We start from the raw sequence: 19390 nt of genomic DNA on the forward strand, positions 1-19390 counted from the left end.
ATCAGATAAAAAATGTCATTCATGATTTTTCAAAAGGTATAAATAGGGAAATTTTGATAGAATGACGAAGTCTCATCCGATCAAATGCTCAGTTTGTTCACAATCAACTCAAATACACTATACATATTCTCATTGTTATCTCATATTGAAATGAGGAAGCATTTCCTAATAAAGCTATTATTTTGCTTTTCTACTGAATAAGGGGGCATAACTCAAATTGTATACTCTGACTGACTGGGGGGTAAAACATTTAAGCACCATTAAGATTGCATAAAAAGGAGTCATTCTGGTAAAAAATAAATTACGAGAGAGCTTTTAAAGAGAATAATTCTGTCAAATACGAAGAGTCTATTCAGATGAATATACTGTTCTCATATAGCACCGGTGCCACACACAATTAAATCTGCGTAACAGGAAGTTTCTCCGTGTTTATTGACTGCGGTACAGGTATACTCTCCGTCATCCTCTGTCGTAACTTGACGAATAATTAATGAACACCGTCCATCTTCGTTGAAATCGATGATATGCCTCTTATCCTGGGTGATTAAGTCATCTTCGTAATACCATTGTACATCCGTGAAGTTGGAAATAACGACATCAAATCTTATCACATCGCCACAAAATACTTCACAATCCATCATTTCTTTCACAAAACACGGCTTGACACCACAATCCACACTATCACCACTATTCAAGTCTAATTTTTCCACACATTTTTCCAGATCATTATTTTTTCGTAATGTTTCAGTGTGATGAACACATGTGTCCAAATCGCGGCTCACCATTGACTTGTCTGAATTGGTAACACAATTGGAGAATTTATTCAACGAAACCTTCTCTGTATTTGATTTAATGTTCACAGACTCTAAGTTGTGGTCAAATTTGGTATTTTCTGGTGATTTGTTTCTTATTTTAGCAGAGGACTTAGTCCCGCTTTTAATTTGCGGTTTATAAGAGTAATTATAACCGCTGTCATCCTTTACATTAACAGAACTGACTGATATTCCACTGACATTATTCGGCTGAAATCCTATAACTTCACTAGACGACTCGTCCGTTTGTATTGCACTGTGAAAATCTGTAAGTTTAGCGAGTCTGGATAAACCGTTTTTAGTAATTTTTCCCACTGGAGACAAATTTTCAAAATTTAAGTCTTTAGAGCGTGAATTTGAGTTTAATTCTGGAGAGGTTTGTTTTCGGACAAATTCACCCGTTTTCTTTGGTGATGTGTTTGGAGACGGTGAAGTCGAGGTGTTCTGCTGTGTGGTCGTGGTTGTGTTTGTAAATGGTGACATTTCGTCGTAACTGAAGTTGGTTTCTTCGCTGGATACTGCTGATGGTGATGACACTGATGTCTGTTTGGAAGAAGAAGATGAATCAGTTACTCCAGAATCACCCAGATTGCTTATACTGCTCGAACCACTACCCATGCTACTATTACAAAACAAATTTTTCAGCGAAGCCATGCGTCCCAGTGCACGAATTGCCATTCCAGTTTTCTGTGAAGTGAAAAGAAAAAAACAAATGCAGCATGCAAAAAAGCAATAAATAAAATTGCAAAAACCAACAGAATGCATTCCAAGTGTGTGAAATATATTAAATAAAATTCAAGACCATCTTAATCCAATGAAAACTGGTGTAACAACGGACGTAAAATAAATGGCCGATAAGATTATAACACAACAACAATAGAGAAGTTGTGGAAAGCTGGAAATGAGCTCTGTGAGCTGGTACAGCAAGTTTAAAGGGACTAGTGCGCCATTTTTTTTTTTGACCAATCATAATTTAGTCTCAGAAACAAGAATTTTTTAGCTCAACCAATCAGTAATAGTGTCATTTTAAGATGCTCCGTGATATATAGAAAAGACATATATAGGAAAAGTGAGTAAAATTCCTAGTTTGAGATATTTTTAAAGGAATTCTAGAACATTTCTAGTACTTCTGAAGACTACATGTATTTACATATTTTCAAGACTCAAATCAACCCCAAGATGGCATATGTCCCTTTAATGCCGACAGGAATAAAATGTGTGTTAGTATGTTTTAATGCAGCATGCATATAATATAATGGTGGAGAAATAATTTTTTGAAGTTATCAGTCCATAATACCGAAATAATATTAATAAAGGAAATAAATTAGTTGAAAAACACATCACAATGTATTAAATCTAACGAATACATCATGCAATAGGAGTCCACAAACTCAAGAGTGGAATAACATTGGTAGGGAGGGGGGGGGGGGGGCTACTTGTGTTGTTTATGCTAGTTATATAGTGTTAATATTCACACCATAGGTTAATAACATGGCAAAGAATCCAACAGTTAAAAAGGATCTAGCATCCTGCAAGCCAACATCAAGTCACACCGATATTCAGAATCCTGGCTGCTGCCAGTTCATTTTGCAAACTATTAAATCAACTTTGGCTCTGTGGACCCTCTGAGAAGAATGTCAAGATGACAAACCGAAATACCAAGGCTGATGACAAAGGTATGACACACCCAAGTGTTGCTTCCGGGTGTCGGTCAGGATAATGCAGGTGAGGGCAGCTATTTTGACACCTAAAAACTTGGGCTCTTTTGCCTGGCAGTGGTGGTACATCATGTGACAATGTAATACCAGTGATAATACCACTTAATATCATGGTGTCTGGGTTATGCCAACTTGTTGATATTTTTATCAGAGTATGCATTATTTACGGTGAAATTTCCAGAGGGTAAGAAGGGTGCGCACTATATTCGGAATTATACGGAATACAAACCTGCCATTTCCGTCTTGCCATGAAATGTTTTAATTTCTCTGTATTTAGCCGTTTACAACGGATACGTTTTTCATCTTGAGCCAACCATTGATGGTTTTTACATTGGTCGATGGTATGTCTTTTCCTGAGAAAATAGAATATACACGAGTTATTCTTGGCATTAGAAGTCTAACTTATAACTGACATTCACGTCAGACATGTCTGTCTGTTTTTGCCCCAAAAATATGTGTCAGGAGGCATCAAATCAATTCTACTTTTCAAACATTTACATGTGGAGAACTTTATCAGATACTCGGTGGGCGCTCTTGCTTAGGCTCTTCCCCGGAACTGTCGCATTTTTTATCTCATCCTCGACGGTTTCCTCCCATTAAATCAATCTGCCCTCTATTTGTATCCCCAATCGCGGGAGGTTGGCGCCGACACTATTTGTATCCATGTACCGTTTAAACCTTTACCAAGATGATCAAGAATTATCAACTCACTGTTTTTTCTTGATGAGTAGTTTCTGTATAAAATCTTTAGCATTATCTGATATTTCGGTGAAGGCGTCATCATCAAAGTCGTATTCTCCCAACGTTACGTTTGATAAGGTCTCGTTTTCACTATCCCCTAAAAACGGTGATAACCCTGATAGACTGAAAAATAAAATTTACAATGAATTTTCAATGTTACAAACAATCAACCCAGCTGTAAATTGGTACCAGGTTATCCAGATACGATCAGTGACAAGAGGTTTGGCCACAGACCAGCAGGTGTCCTGTCAGTGATGCAGATCAGAGTTTGTGACTACATGTATATCGATAATTTAGGATCCGTGTTCTACATTAAGTTGAAAATTTAAAAATATTGGGCATAATGTCGTTTCTACTGGGGCCAGGGGACCATGACCCACCAAGAAAAGAGGCCGGCCCAGCTTTGCCCCCCATTTCCCCACTTTCAAAATTTTTAACAATTCACATGGCCTGTGGCCCCCCTTGAAAATTGCGTCGCCCCTATTTGACCCCCTCAACTAATGTTTCCTAGAAATGCCACTGAGTGGGCTAATGCTGCTGTCCTGGTAAAAAAACAATCATGGCGTTCCGGTTTGATTTGGCCAACAGATGCAGAACAGTAGGATGTAAAACTCTGCGTCAATCATATGAATTCAATAGAGTAAGATATCTACAAGGATTATAAATCGTCACTTACAGAACATAACAGATGACTCCCACGCTCCATAGATCCGTGGCGAAACTAATTTCATCATAATTCACCACTTCAGGGGCGATAAATTCTGGCGTTCCAAATAACACTTTCACACTTTCTCCACGTTTAAAATTCTGAGCCAGTCCAAAATCTATGATTTTGATTTGATTTGTTTTACTTGAGATACACAAAATATTTTCTGGTTTCAGATCGAGATGAAGGACATTTTGCTGGTGAATGTAACCCAAGCCGTCACATATTTGTCGCATAAAATGGATGACGTCGCCTTCGGTTAGTTCAAAGTCATCACTAATCACTCGCTCAAACAGTTCACCACCTTGAATACTACAAGAGAAATAACAAGTTATTTTAATATTTTGATAAATTTTAAAGGACACGTTTGGCTACTCATATATATATATATATAAATATTATAGGTCAAGTTTGACTTTTACCAATATTTTACTTCATATAGATATTTTAATAACAGTTTGAAATGACTAAATGGTAGGCCTACATGGAGATCTTGTATCCTGTAAAACAATATCAAAGGCCAGTAGCCTACCTATCTCAAAGCTATAGGACCTGAAATCTTTTCATTACAGGCACAACTATTTAGTCGACAGCTCAATCAAGACATACACTGTCACATAGCAAACTAAATATTCCAGGACTAGCACCATATTCCCGGCAGCTTCAAAAGATCTAAAGAGGGGTGAGGGGTGAAATCTGTCAATGAGGGCATAAGTATGTTTTCACTTACTATTCCATGACTAGCACCATGCTCTTGGCAGCTTCAAACGCATCCCATAACATGAGGACTTTGGGATGGTGAAGTTTGTTCATAACGTTGATCTCGTTTCTGATGTTGTCTTTCTCCTTTTCACGACACTTCAAGATCTTCGCTGCCCAGATTTTTTTGGTTTTCTTATCTTTACATTTAAAAACATTTCCAAATTTGCCCCTGAAAGTTAAAATAAGAATTTGTAGAACATTATTGAAGGGCTATGCAGAGCGAAGAATTTTACACTGACTTTGTGTGGTTCTTGAAATATGTTCGCTGAAGCAGAAATAAAACCTACCAAGAAAATTTCTTAAGATAAACAACTCACCTTCCAATCTCTTCCATTGTGTCAAAATAGTCTTCAAATTTTCGGGATTTATCAATATCTACATACTTTGGTTCAAATGGTAACTCATCTAAATAAAAGATAAGAATGGGTGAGAACGTTGGCAAGAAAAAGCAAAGTTTCAAGTTAAAGGGGCCTCACACCATAGAGAATGGCTGCAAATAAGAAAAGTTATCATCAGTTTCAAACGCAACTCTCTTGCAACTGAGTTGTGAGTTGCGTTCGGTTCTCATAACCACTTTCATTATTCACAACCATACACAACTGGTGATGGCTGTGTTCTTAGTACTAAACTAATATACTACTGTGAATCTAGTAATAGAGCAACATAGAGGAGGGACGGAGACGTTGGTTGTTTGATTATCAATACAATAGAAAATATCAGAAGCTAATCATGCCCACATAGTGTCCAACACGTCTTGGTATCTGGCGTATTTTCTGCATCTATTTTTACATAAATAGTATTCCTACACCATACCTCTAACACAGATATTACAGAGGCTCATCATCTGTGAGGGGGCGCGGGTCGGGGTGCATGGGCATGGCCCCCTGGGTGCTTGGGTTGTGGCCCCTGCACGACCCCCTCACGTTATGTTTCCTAGAAAAGCCACTGACGGTCAAAAACCCACCTATCCCTCAGTTTTATCTTTTTATGCAATTTATTCTTAACTAATATATTTACTGTAAGCTGTCTTTTTGTAGAACCGAAAGGACTTTCTTGGAGAATTTGTTTTGATTTACTTTTAGACTACTCATTATAGATCTTAGAATGTAAGATTTTCATTTTAAACCTTTTACAGATAGCTGAAATTGAGATCGATCTATCAGCTAATAGAAAAATATTTGGATGACTATACAGATAACTCTAATAGAGATCTATCAGATGGTAAAGTAAATATTCAGACGACTATTAGAACTCTACCAGCTGATAAAGTTGGTATTCATATGACTATAAGTGAGTTCTATCAGTTGGTAAAGTAAATACAGTTAGCTGACATTGAGCTCTATCAGCTGGTATAGTAAATATTAAGATGACTATACAGATAGCTGCAATTGAGCTCTATCAGCTGGTAAAGTAAATATCAAGATGACTATACAGATAGCTGAAATTGAGCTCTATCAGCTGGTAAAGTAAATATTAAGATGACTATACAGATAGCTGAAATTGAGCTCTATCAGCGGGTAAAGTAAATATTTAGATGACTATACAGATAGCTGAAATTGAGCTCTATCAGCTGGTAAAGTAAATATTTAGATGACTATACAGATATCTGAAATTGATCTCTATCAGCTGGTAAAGTAAATATAAGGACGACTGTACAGATAGCTCGCTTTATCAGCTGGTAAAGTAAATATCTAGCTGACTGTACAGAATACAGATAGCTAGCATTATCAGCTGGTAAAGTAAATATTAAGATGACTATACAGATAGCTGAAATTGAGTTCTATCAGCTGGTAAAGTAAATATAAGGACGACTGTACAGATAGCTCTATCAGCGGGTAAAGTAAATATTTAGATGACTATACAGATAGCTGAAATTGAGCTCTATCAGCTGGTAAAGTAAATATTTAGATGACTATACAGATATCTGAAATTGATCTCTATCAGCTGGTAAAGTAAATATAAGGACGACTGTACAGATAGCTCGCTTTATCAGCTGGTAAAGTAAATATCTAGCTGACTGTACAGAATAGAGATAGCTAGCATTATCAGCTGGTAAAGTAAATATTAAGATGACTATACAGATAGCTGAAATAGAGCTCTATCAGCTGGTAAAGTAAATATCTAGCTGACTGCACAGATAGCTAGCTTTATCAGCTGGTAAAATAAATATTAAGATGACTATACAGATAGCTGAAATAGAGTTCTATCAGCTGGTAAAGTAAATACCAAGATGACTATACAGATAGCTGAAATTGACTTCTATCAGCTGGTAAAGTAAATATCAAGATGACTATACAGATAGCTAGCTTTATCAGCTGGTAAAGTAAATATATAGCTGACTGTAAGAATACAGATAGCTAGCTTTATCAGCTGGTAAAGTAATTATATAGACGATTATATACATAACCGAAATAGAATTCTACCAACTGCAAAGTAAATATTCCCTGGCACTGGCAAGCTGAATGATTATATAATTATAGATGAGAGAATATTACCTTCTATAGATTCCGGCCCAGGAGAGAAAACCTCAGAATACCCTGTAATTAATAGTCCAGAGGGAAAATAGATATTAATAGCACGTCTAGGTGAAATACAGTTAATGTGATAATTCTATATATCGGTAATTATTTTATAAGGCACGAAAAAATAATAATAAGATTTTTATTGGCATTCATTTTCTCAGTCAAAAATTAAACATCAAAAATGTTTCAAAACCCTCAGATAAGGTTTTGGCAGGTTTAAGGGTCCTTTTCCTTCTGATTATGAACATGATCAAATGCCTTATAGAATAAATAACCTACTAGGTGCTAAAACAAAAACAAAAACTAAATCTATAAACTAAAATCTACAGTTATCACAGCAAGGTGCACTTTATATACAAGTCAGTTACGGCTATTTAAAGGTATATTATTATTATATTTAATAACGGTACACAATATTATAGTATACAACTCCTTTCTATTGAACACAACGTTTCAACAATTTTACATTGTCATCATCAAATTACATGGTATACTACTCACGAGTTCTATAGTTTTATTGTACACAATGTTTCAACAATTTACATTGTCACCATCAGGTGAAATGATGACACCTTATGATGACAATGGTACACCATATATACTGATGATGACAATGTAAATTGTAGAAACATTGTGTACAATAAAAATTGTGTTTAGTTATTTGATGTGATCTCTAACTCGCTGAAGGATTATTAACATAAAATTGTCTTTTCAGCTGTTGAACTTCATCTCGAAAGAATTAACTTTCCGCTCCATTAGATACTTATAGAGTTACTAATGTAGAACTTCAAATCTAAATTCAATATATCACAGTAGTAACTGACTTGTATACATTTTCATTTTGTTTTGAGTCTTCGTCTGCCCAACCAAAAAACATTTTTCAAACTGACTGCCTGTGCTTTCATAATATTACTTAACCGCAATGTTACAAAAACAGATCAGCTGGCATGCCTCTAATACCAAAGCTACTTAATGCATGGGGTTTATAAACACTATCTGGATAAGCTGTCCGTAGTCATCCGCAAACTCAAAAAAAGAAATCGCTCACTGAGCCATCCGTTGCACTCACACGGTGGTGTTGAGTTTGAGGACACAATCATTTAAGCAGAAAATTGGATTTGCTAAGTTCCGTTTTTTCTTATTGAGTATGCGTTTTTTATTTGCGTTTGAGTTTTAGTTTGAGTACATGTAATCGTAGCCTTCGATTAAAAATCAAGCTTTTTGGTGACAAGTGTCTATCAAAAGTTTATGTACGGGAGAAGTTAATTCCCTTTTTACATGATCAAATTGAGATCAGAGTGTCATAGGAAAGATTGTATAGATAATGTGCAACAACATCTACTAATGTTAGAACTACAAAGATAAAGCCAAACAAAAATAAAACCTGTTTCATTGTTATGATAGACAAATAATTTAACATACCATCTGACTCATAATCCATAGTAGAGGAACAGTCTTCGTATGTTGTAATAAGTTCGGAGGGTTCGCTAGCCTCGCTCATGCCATGTTTATTACCTGCTCGTATTCGGAAACAATATTGAGTGTTTGGTTCTAAGCTCTGAGCTTGATAGAAAGTATTCTGAAACAAACAGAATTAATTCTCTATATATTTCATCGTCTTCACAATGTCAAGCTTTTACAAACTCCGTCTAATACCTTGACAGTACGCACAAATATACATGATTTATCTCCCAAATAAGAACTAGTATGATACATGTTAAAGCACTCCAGATGTTGATGTAAAAAAAAAACCTCGTCCAAAAATGGCGCAAAATCGGGAGTAAAGGTAGTATAGTCGTGGATTCCTCGAAAGAGAAATACCATCAGGTGTTTCGAAAAGAGTAAGCATGGTCTGCTTCGCCACCACTTTAATGGTCAATGGTTTTATAAAGATATCTTGGACATGAATTAAAAGAAAAAACTTACCCTACAATTATTTGTTAATGAAGTCCATTTTCGTGAATTTCCTTTACAGCATTCTACTGTATAGGCTGTTATTGGGCTGCCACCGTCGTAAGCTGGGCCGTACCACGCCAAGGACACGGCATTACTGGTAATCTCGCTCACAGACGGACACCCCATTGGAGAGTACGGCACATCTGAAATTGGATCAACACAAATCTTTATCACCATCTCTAGCTGTTTAAGATGCTCGTCCACACGATCCTTGAAACAGTTCAATCCTGGTAAGAAATGAAGGTCTATGCAGACAAGATTTTTTTATTGATCAGAATCCTGAAATGGTTTTTATCCTTGTAACAATTGAATGTTTATCCAGACAGGTTCTTCCACACCTTCTTCCGCTCTACACAATTGAAAATTTCTATTTTTTAAAATCTTCACCTTCTATCCCACACCAGAGTATAAATGATTCAAAATGTCATCAATCATGAATATCAACTTGACCCTTAATTCGTTAAAACTCCCTAATCAAGATTAATTAGTTAAACTCTCTAATTACTTAAGTATCTTAATGATTTAATCTATTACATTGCCAGTAGCAATGGATTTAAAAAATTTCATTAAAGATAAAACACTGAAATCCCGGGTAGTTTGATTTTTTTATTTTTGGAAGTTTTATAAAGAATGGCTCAATTCTGTACACATTAATATGGCTCAGATTACTCCAATATTACTGTCAAAATATTGGAATATAAATATATAAGAATTATAATAGATTGATAAAAGGAATTACATACAATTTTGCTATATCCTCTACAACCCTATTGTACTATTAAAGATGAACGGTGCCATGTAATATGAATATATGTACATGTATATGTATTTCGGTGTGTCTTTACATCTTGTGGTTATGTACTTGATCACTAGGCATAAACTTGTACATCTCATACACATGTACTTGTATATTTTTTAAACAGATTCTTTTTTTTTTCAGTATCAGTATAAATAAACCAAGTACAAACGATCCGAGCCAATAAAAAAACCCTACAATCCAACACAACATATTGGGGAAACATTGGTAGAAGCTAATGAACTTTTCATATCCCTAGAACTGTAACAATAAACTCACCTTCAACACTGATGAATATTTTAGCCTTATCATAGCCCAGATCATTCTCGGCTATAATGGTATATTTACCAGAGTCAGCCTGTTGTAGGTCATCTATTGTTAAAACTGAGGAATTGGTCAATGTCTTGATGTGAACTCGACCCTCTGAAATACAAAATACATTGACGTCTTACCTGTAATTACCCCAAAATATCACGAATTGCACTTTTCCCAAGACTATTCATTAATCTATTATCTGAAACCTTTAGAATTTAAGTCTTTGATTTTTTTATTTTGAGCTCTAATATGATATACTCATCATTAAAAATACTTCAAACATGGGAAGTTGGTAGTCTCATACTCCAGACGTACATGAATATAAGGAAAACTGAAAACAGAATTATTTGATCCCAATAGGACAACCTCATCATATATAAGTAGAATAGAGAAGGGAAGTACCATCAGGTGTTTCGAAAAGAGAAAGGATGATCTGTTTCACGCAGGACACCTGTCACTACTATATAGGTCAATATCATGAGATACAACCAGGTTATGGCCTACTGAAATTATTGAAACTGATATAAGGTAGAGGTAAAACAACAGAACTTAATGATCGGGAGACAAACAAGCTTACCTGATTCCAGCTCATGTTTATATTTGTACCAAGATATTGAAGGAGTTGGTTCTCCGTTAAAAGCAGCCTTGATCTCTGTTGATTTATTTTTGGTTGCCGAGACGGTAGTGGGGGTAACATTGAGTATTTTTGGTGGGAAGGCAACTGGACCCTCTAAAGATCTACTATCAGAACGAGATGACATTGAACTTGAATCTGGAAAATATCATTTAATTGATTTAGAGGAGTTGCTAGTTTTTCACCACAAACTCAATGAAATGTAATATAATTAAATGTATATAGAAACAGCTTAATGAAACAACAGTTACTGGTTAAAGTTTTATGCAACGTTTCCCCGCTTCATCCTTGAAACGATGATTATATTAAACACTAGCATCTACCTTAAAAATAATATAATGATTGATCTTTCTTTTATAAGAACATGATAGCTTTAAGGTTGTAAAATATTGCCTTACCTTCAATAGAGAGAGTACAGGATGTTTTGATAGAACCATTACAATTGGAGGCCACTACAGCATATTCACCTTCATCTTCTGAGAAAGCCTCATTGATTGTCAGACTAGCTATATTATCTTTATATTTTAATTGTAAATATCGTGATTGCTGCAAATAGAAAGAGTCCACATGAAATATACAGTTTGATAACTTATTGTTTTATATAAACTCAGAATAATGTACCAGTAAGTATATTTTTTATTGTCTTATTAGTCTGAAACTTATAGGGTAAATGACAATGAAATGTTGTTTTGTACTCCAATGTACATGACAATGGTTGGTGTCAACTCAACATGCTTTCAGAGAGTCCACATAGCTAAAAAATATTTACTTTGAATTTAGGTTTGTCAACTTGTTTGTAACTAGAGGATCTGATATTGTGGAGTTATCACTTTCTGAAGAAGTATATACTTATCACTTTCTTTTTACTCCCCTTTCCCGAGAAACCACATGTTAGTTAGTGTTTATCAAATCTACATCCCTTCCAAATTTTAATTTGGTTTTTGGTTTTTTCAACTCAGCAAATCTTACTGAGAATCCAAATAGCTTAAATGTTTATTTGGTTTTAAGGTTTGTCAACTCTACATCCCTTTCAGGGAGTTCACATAGTTCATATTAATTTGGTATTTCTTTGTTATGGAGAAATTCTATAATGTCCATGTGGTATGTAGGTTTGTCAACTCAGTACTTTGAGAGAGTTCACAAAGCTAAAAATGTTTATTTGCTTTTCAGGTCTATCAATAAGACTGTCTTTTCTGCAAACCTTTCTGAGAGTCCACATAGCTAAATATTCATTTAGTTTTTGGGTTTAACAATGTTTACTTGGTATTACTTGGTATATTTGTCAACTTTCTGAGAGTTCACATAGCAAGATATTAATTTGGTTTTTGGATTTGTCAATATTTACTTGGTATTACTTGGTTTATTTGTCAACTTTCTGAGAGTCCACATACCTAAATATTAATTTGGTATTAGTCTGTACCTCTATAATGTTTAAGTGGTATTTAGAGAATCTATCTGACTAATAATGTTTATTTAGAATATATAATATAGTACCTGAATATCTCTCTGGTTGACACTCCATTTGATATCTGGTTCTGGTTTTCCTCTCACCTCACAGAATAAAACAGCCTGACCTCCATATTTTACTGTCTGGTTCGTTAAAGTTTGTAATAATTTAGGCTCAGTTGAAATTTCAGATTTTTTAGATAACAAATGTCTGAAATCATGCTGAGCACCACTAGGTGGTAGTTTGCAATCAGGTAAATTCATGGGGACTTTCGGTTTCAAAACAGATCTGAAATCCACAGAATCTTTGGGTTTTTTAACCGTGTCTTTGTCCTTTGATTTAAGAACATTTCTAAAATCCACTTGTTTAGGTTTTGATGAAATGTCTTCTGGATGTTTGTTTATTTCCATCGGTTTGATTCGAGCCTCTTTCCGGAAATCTACGAGACCAGTGTCTTTTGGTTTGATATTGTGTTCAATGTCCTGATTGAATCGTGATCCATTTTGATATTTGTTCACGTTTACCGATTTAGGTTCAATTGTTGTACAGACAGGTGTTACCTGTACAGGTCGAGCTATATATTTATCATTCTGTTTGATATCACTTGGATCTGTTTTAGATTGTTGTTGTGGTTTAGTTTCTCGAGATGATAATCCAACAGAATGATTGAAAGGTTTCAGTTCAGCCACTGGTCGATTTACACTTTTGGTTTCTTTCACTGGCACAACTTTTACAGTTTTTGAAATGACAGAAGTCTTCGAGCAAGAATTCTGTTCAAATTTATTCCGTAAAGCTGTATGGGATTCTGCTACTTGAGGTTTAGGTTTAGGTTTGTGTGAAACTCTTTGCGACATGTCGTCCATTTTGGATAAAATTCCTTGAAATACTGGTGCACGCTTTTCACTATTTTCTTTATCAGCTTTTTCTCTGTCTGTTGTTTTCAGTGGTTTGATTGTATCCAATGATGGTCTGAAAATAAAATATCTTGTCTATATTAAGTTATTCCTATGAACAGTGAGTGTGAATAAAATAAAGAGTTATATACCCTGAAGACTAAAGGCCGGTTTATACTTCAAAGCTCAGCTATGAAGCGAAGATTCACCTTCGCTGTAAGGTGATCTTCGACTGAAATTGGTGTCATTCACCCCTGATTTACAGAAAATCACTAACAAACTTTCGGCCCAAGGATCACATATAAAAATCTTGATATGTGGAGTATGTTTTAATATCAATTCATGATTAATCGATGAATACATTTTTATATGATATAGTTTCAAATGATTTATTTTGGGGAGGAATAGATCTGGAAGAATTCTTACAGTGAGGAATGATCTCACTGAGGTTGAGAAGCTTGGTCCTAAAGAAAGTTAAAGAAGAAAAATTACAGGCTTTACCTCTTTTTCAAAACCGATCTGAAATCGGTGGTATTCGCTGATTTCTCTTGGACAATCAAAGATGTAGAATGTACCATGGAAACCATTTGGTTGTCAAGGCGACAAATATATTTACCACCATCATCTTTGGTTGCTTTGGAGATCACTAAGGTATGTTTGTCATGAACCTGGGAAATCTGAATCCAAAAAATTTTGATTACAACAAACTTCTTGGGGTCTTTTCATAAAAAAAACTTAACTTAAGATGATTTTTGTGTTCCAGTTATCTGGATATTGGATTATCATTTACTGCCAGAGCAATTGCCTGTCAACGTATCAACAATTTCTGAAAATAAGAATCATCTCCTAACATCTTTCAAGTAAATTTCTGTAATATTCAGTGAAATAACTATACCTGATATTTGGTACAGTCTTGTAGTATTTTACCATTTCTTTCCCAGTAGACATTCGGAAGGGGAAAACCCACAACTGTACAGCTAAAAATAGCATCAGCTCCTTCCGTTACTTTGGTCAATTTTGGTTTCGTGATAAAATCGGGAGGTAATGATTTCTCAATTTCTAGAGTAAAATTGATGAGGATGAAATACAAACAAAACTCAAAAATAATGAAAGGTTGAGAATTGAAAACTAAGAAAATAAGAAGGTAAAAAATATCTAAAAATGGAGACGAAGGGGGTGGGGAGGGGGGTGATGGAGTAATGATGGAATGAACGATGACTGGAATTGTTTTCGAGTTTATTTGGAGTCGGCCAGGTCAGAATCTGAAGATAAAAGAATAAAAAAAGACTCATAAGCTTTTTGTTCTGTAATTTTGTCTATTCACTAATCATGCACAACATCATGCTGTCAATTTCAGGCAGGGGGGTGGGGACGGGGCAGGGGGTATCAGGATTAAAAAGTTAATAAATTTGATGAAACTTTGAAAAAATTAACATCAATGTTCAAAGAACAAATATTAAATTTTTCAAATTTTCAGTAGGAATTGAGTGTTTTATTTTGCGATTGTCCAAAAAATATATCCCTTATAAAGTATAAATTTTGATTTTTATTATTCTTGTACAAACGATCATCATGGTTATTTCAAAAACTGGAAAATTTGGAAAAAAACACTCCAATTCCTTTGTTATTATTCTAAAACAAACCTCTAATAGAAAGATTACAAAATGTATCAGATTCACCAAATTCATTATATGCCTCACAAACGTACGCCCCAGCATCACCTGGTACCACTTTCCCTATTGTTAGTTTAAATCTGTTTTTATTGATAGCAGCCTGCTGATAATCTGGGTCATCTTTAGCAACTTCTTTATTGTTATGGATCCAAAATACATCGATGGGTTCACTTCCTGTAAACACACAACACACATGCACATGCAAAATTAAACTGACCTACATTTTATTGGATGCACATGCAAAATATAATGTTATTGTAACTAATCTGAAACACACTGCACGCAGTTTAAAATTGTTGTTTTTAGAAAAACAGGCAAATTTATATTTTACTTTCTATTCAAAATTAGTATTTTGAAAAATTTTGAAAAATTTGAAAACTTTTTAACGACTGAAAAATATAAAATTGACGTTATTCAAAGAATTGAAGACTGACCTTTGACCTCGACAACCAACTCGACCTTGTCACCATCATCAACCTCCATATCTTCCAATTCCTGAACAAAATATGGCGGCTCCCTTTTATCATCTATAATTAGAAATATTTAGATCTCAGAAAATGTTTGATTAATGTCAAAAAACATAATTTCCAATTCCCTATTCAGTCTATTTTCAAACCTTTTTGTCTTCAGTTTACTGATAAGTTCTGATCAAGTCTGCTGATTGTTGGGGGGTTTGATTTATTCATCCTGTAAGTAAGTTTTAATCCATGTTATTATTACATGTAGCCTAAAGAGTCCTCACTGAAGACAGAGAAATAGTTTGCTCAACTATTGTTTACACACTAATATTTAATCTTAACATTCATGAACATTGCTTTAATCCTGTGCCAGTGCCTTCTGTTGGATAGTAACTTGTTTCCTTTCAACCACCCTAATCTACAATATTGCCACAAGGTTTCATTAATGAGCTGGATTGAGACTGTCTTGAAGGGATTGTAATAAGGTTTTTTAGACTTTGATGTGTATCTGGGACACTGATACCACCCAGGGGCCTGTTTCACAAAAACTTAATTTAGAGTGATTTTATTATTATAATAATCTGATTGGCCAATAGCTAAAAACAATTGTAAGTTCAGCTTTATAAGCCAATCAGATAACTTAATTTCTTAAAATTTGGGTTGAAATTTCGTCAGGATTTTGTGAAACAGGCACAAGGAAACTTACTTTCAACTGTTAATGTAGCACTAGTTCTAACTTCATGACCATTATTTTTGATAACACATTCATACAAGCCACCATCCGTAGACGCTGCTTGGGTTAGTCCAAGAGAGGCAACTCTTCCATCAAAACGAATTCTGTGTTGTCTCCCTTGTCTTAACTCCTTTCCGTCCTTGTACCATGTAACAGTTGCAGCATCTGCATCTACAAATTGTATTTCAAAATGAAGGTTTGCTTTCAGAATTAAAACTGCCAATTTTAAGAATTATTTGCCTGGGGCCTTATTCTCTAAAACTTAACTTAAGATGATTTTAGTGTTCCAGTCATCTGATTGGTCAATTACTAAAACCGATTTTAAATCTAGCTTTATGCACCAATCAAAACTTAACTTATTTTAGTGTTTCAGTCATTTGATTGGTCGATCACTAAAACTGATTTTAAATCTAGCTTTATGCATTAATCAAAACTTAACTTAAGATGATTTCAGTGTTCCAATCATCTGATTGGTCAATCACAAAAAGTTAAGTGCTATTATCCAATCAGATTACTATATTTCTTAGTTAAGTTTTCGAGAATAAGAACCCTGGTTCAAGTGACCCACTGCTTATAAAAAAAATGCTAATTCAAAAAAATGGGCAAAATGACACCAATCTTAATCAAAATTATGAATAGACCATTATTAAATTTGAAGAACACAGGAAATTGTTAATAATAAAGCCCAAGATGTGACACACATAATCATAGTTCTTCAAATTTTACAGTTGTAATAATCCTTTCTAAAAGTCAAATTTGAATTGGGCACAAAGGTCCAAGACCTTGACTGCACACAGATAGACAATATAAAACAGAGAGGTTGTACCTGAGGCAGAGCAAGTTAATTTAACATCTCTGTCTCCAGCTGTAACTGTCTGATCTTCTAGTGGTTTAACTAATATCGGTTGGGCAACTTTTACTGGTTTGGCTTTTTCTGAAAATGCATCATAACTTTCTACAATCAAAACGTTTTTTTACATAGAACATGCATAGACAAGGCAAGGGGTTTCAAAGGCTTCAATATGCTATTTTGCACACATTTTTTTGAAATTAAAAGTATATTTTAGTTATTTGATTTCACAAATTTTACAAACAATTAAAACATTTGTGTAAGATCACAATTTAATGGATACTGGGATATTAAATCCCTTTCAGAGAGTCCACATAGCTAGCATAGTATCCTTTCAGAGAGTCCACATAGCTAGCATAGTATCCTTTCAGAGAGTCCACATAGCTATCATAGTATCCTTTCAGAGAGTCCACATACCTAATAATGTTTATTTGGTATTTAAGTTTATAGAATCTGTATCCTCTCAGAGAGTTCACATAGCTAATAATGTTTATTTGGTATTTAAGTTTATAGAATCTGTATCCTCTCAGAGAGTTCACATAGCTAATAATGTTTATTTGGTATTTAAGTTTATAGAATCTGTATCCTCTCAGAGAGTTCACATAGCTAATAATGTTTATTTGGTATTTAGGTTTATAGAATCTGTATCCTCTCAGAGAGTTCACATAGCTAATAATGTTTATTTGGTATTTAAGTTTATAGAATCTGTATCCTCTCAGAGAGTTCACATAGCTAATAATGTTTATTTGGTATTTAGGTTTATCAAGATTATGTTTATTTGATATTTAGGTTTATCAAGATTATGTTTATTTGGTATTTAGGTTTATCAAGATTATGTTTATTTGATATTTAGGTTTATCAAGATTATGTTTATTTGATAAACTGGTATTGATATAAAAAGAAAATAACTTACCAAATACCTCAAGACCAACAGTGGCAGAAGTTGATCCAGCAGGATTTGAGAGAACACAAGTATACGATCCACCGTGTTCCGGTAATACCTTACAGATCTCCAAATAGTGAAAGTCGTCTTTTACAAACATCTAGAACATACAAATAACACTTATAGCTTGATAATACACCACTGATACATTTACAGTACACAGTCAGATAGAGTCAAGTTAGATAGAAGTTTTGGAGGGTAATCATTAGTCATCGTTTTGTAATATCGTTAAAAGCAAAGACATATATTTATTAGTTGATAATGTTTTCCCTACTTATTCTCTAACAGGTATGACTAATAGAATATACGGATGAAACCAAGGTATTTTACAAGATTTCATGATGAATATTACCTATTTCAATTTTCTATCAGAGAAAAATAAGCCATATGCATAGACCGATAAAGATCCACATTCAAAGACTGAATTAATTTTTGAGAATTTTTGAAATTCTCCTGTACATATATCTCTAATCTGACTACATGATAGAAATGGATGAAAATGGATGATTAATTGAGTTTTGAAAATCTAAAAATAATTGAACCAATTGTAAGAAGTATCACTGAGCGGACCCCTTTTTGAAAGGAAGTACCTCTTCCATTTATTCCTTTTTCACTTGTTAATCATTTCGATGGTGTGTGATAGTCTGATGACCTTGAATGAGTCATCTTCACAAATAGTTCCGGTCGACTCAGCTGTAAATGGGTATGGATAATCCGGGAAAGATCATTACCAAGAGGTTTGGCCAAGGACCAGCTGGTAGAAAGGATCCTTAAGAATCTAAGCTGTAAGACTTGTAAAAATAGTGCCAAGAGGTTTGGTCCACAACCAGCTGGTAGAAAGGATCCTTAAGAATCTAAGCTGTAAGACTTGTAAAAACAGTGCCAAGAGGTTTGGTCCACGACCACCTGGTAGAAATGATCCTTAAGAATCTAAGCTGTAAGACTTGTAAAAACAGTGCCAAGAGGTTTGGTCAACGACCAGCTGGTAAAAAGGATCCTTAACTGTGAACCTAAGTTGTTATCTTTGTAAAATATAGTCATTTCTTTGTTTTTTGTTCTTTCGAAATATTTCCTACCTTGCAATGGTCATCAGGAAGAATTTCTTTTCCATCTTTTGACCATGTGACCTGAGTATTGGACGATCCTTCAAAAGAAGCTTTGAACTTGGTGCTATCACCTTCATCGACAAGTTGGCGTCGGGGTTTAATGATAAATTGTGGGGCTACATCTTTCTCTCGAGGTTTTGGTTCTGTTACTTCTATATCTTCCAATTCCTCTTCCACCAGCCTGAAAATATTCTCAGAATCAGCAGGGTGGATCACCTTATTTAGGTTTGTCTAATTAATATTCATGAGGATGCATGAATGTATGAATATTTACATTCTACTATCTGTAGAACCAGCTATTTGTCATTTATTCAGTTTGTCACAT

The 19390-nt window shown here is 34.5% G+C and overlaps 2 protein-coding genes across 2 annotated transcripts; both read right to left on the reverse strand.

The window, feature by feature from the left end:
- Window positions 1-371: 371 nt before the first annotated feature.
- Window positions 372-12672, reverse strand: LOTGIDRAFT_141651 (hypothetical protein; the record flags this gene model as incomplete). The annotated part of the gene is made up of 11 exons (XM_009051293.1): window positions 372-697; window positions 1397-1499; window positions 2760-2883; window positions 3242-3394; window positions 3948-4289; window positions 4708-4908; window positions 5057-5144; window positions 8684-8840; window positions 9188-9360; window positions 10293-10434; window positions 12457-12672. The coding sequence occupies 11 exons, from the start codon at window positions 12670-12672 to the stop codon at window positions 372-374; spliced, it is 2025 nt and encodes a 674-aa protein (XP_009049541.1).
- Window positions 12673-14191: 1519 nt separating this feature from the next.
- Window positions 14192-19182, reverse strand: LOTGIDRAFT_141551 (hypothetical protein; the record flags this gene model as incomplete). Its single annotated transcript, XM_009051294.1, has 3 exons — window positions 14192-14361; window positions 14946-15075; window positions 19036-19182. Coding segments are annotated over 3 exons (447 nt in total), but the record flags the coding sequence as incomplete, so codon positions are not given.
- Window positions 19183-19390: the final 208 nt, after the last annotated feature.

This window comes from Lottia gigantea (assembly GCF_000327385.1).
Source record: "Lottia gigantea unplaced genomic scaffold LOTGIsca_163, whole genome shotgun sequence".
Lineage (NCBI taxonomy): Eukaryota > Metazoa > Mollusca > Gastropoda > Lottiidae > Lottia > Lottia gigantea.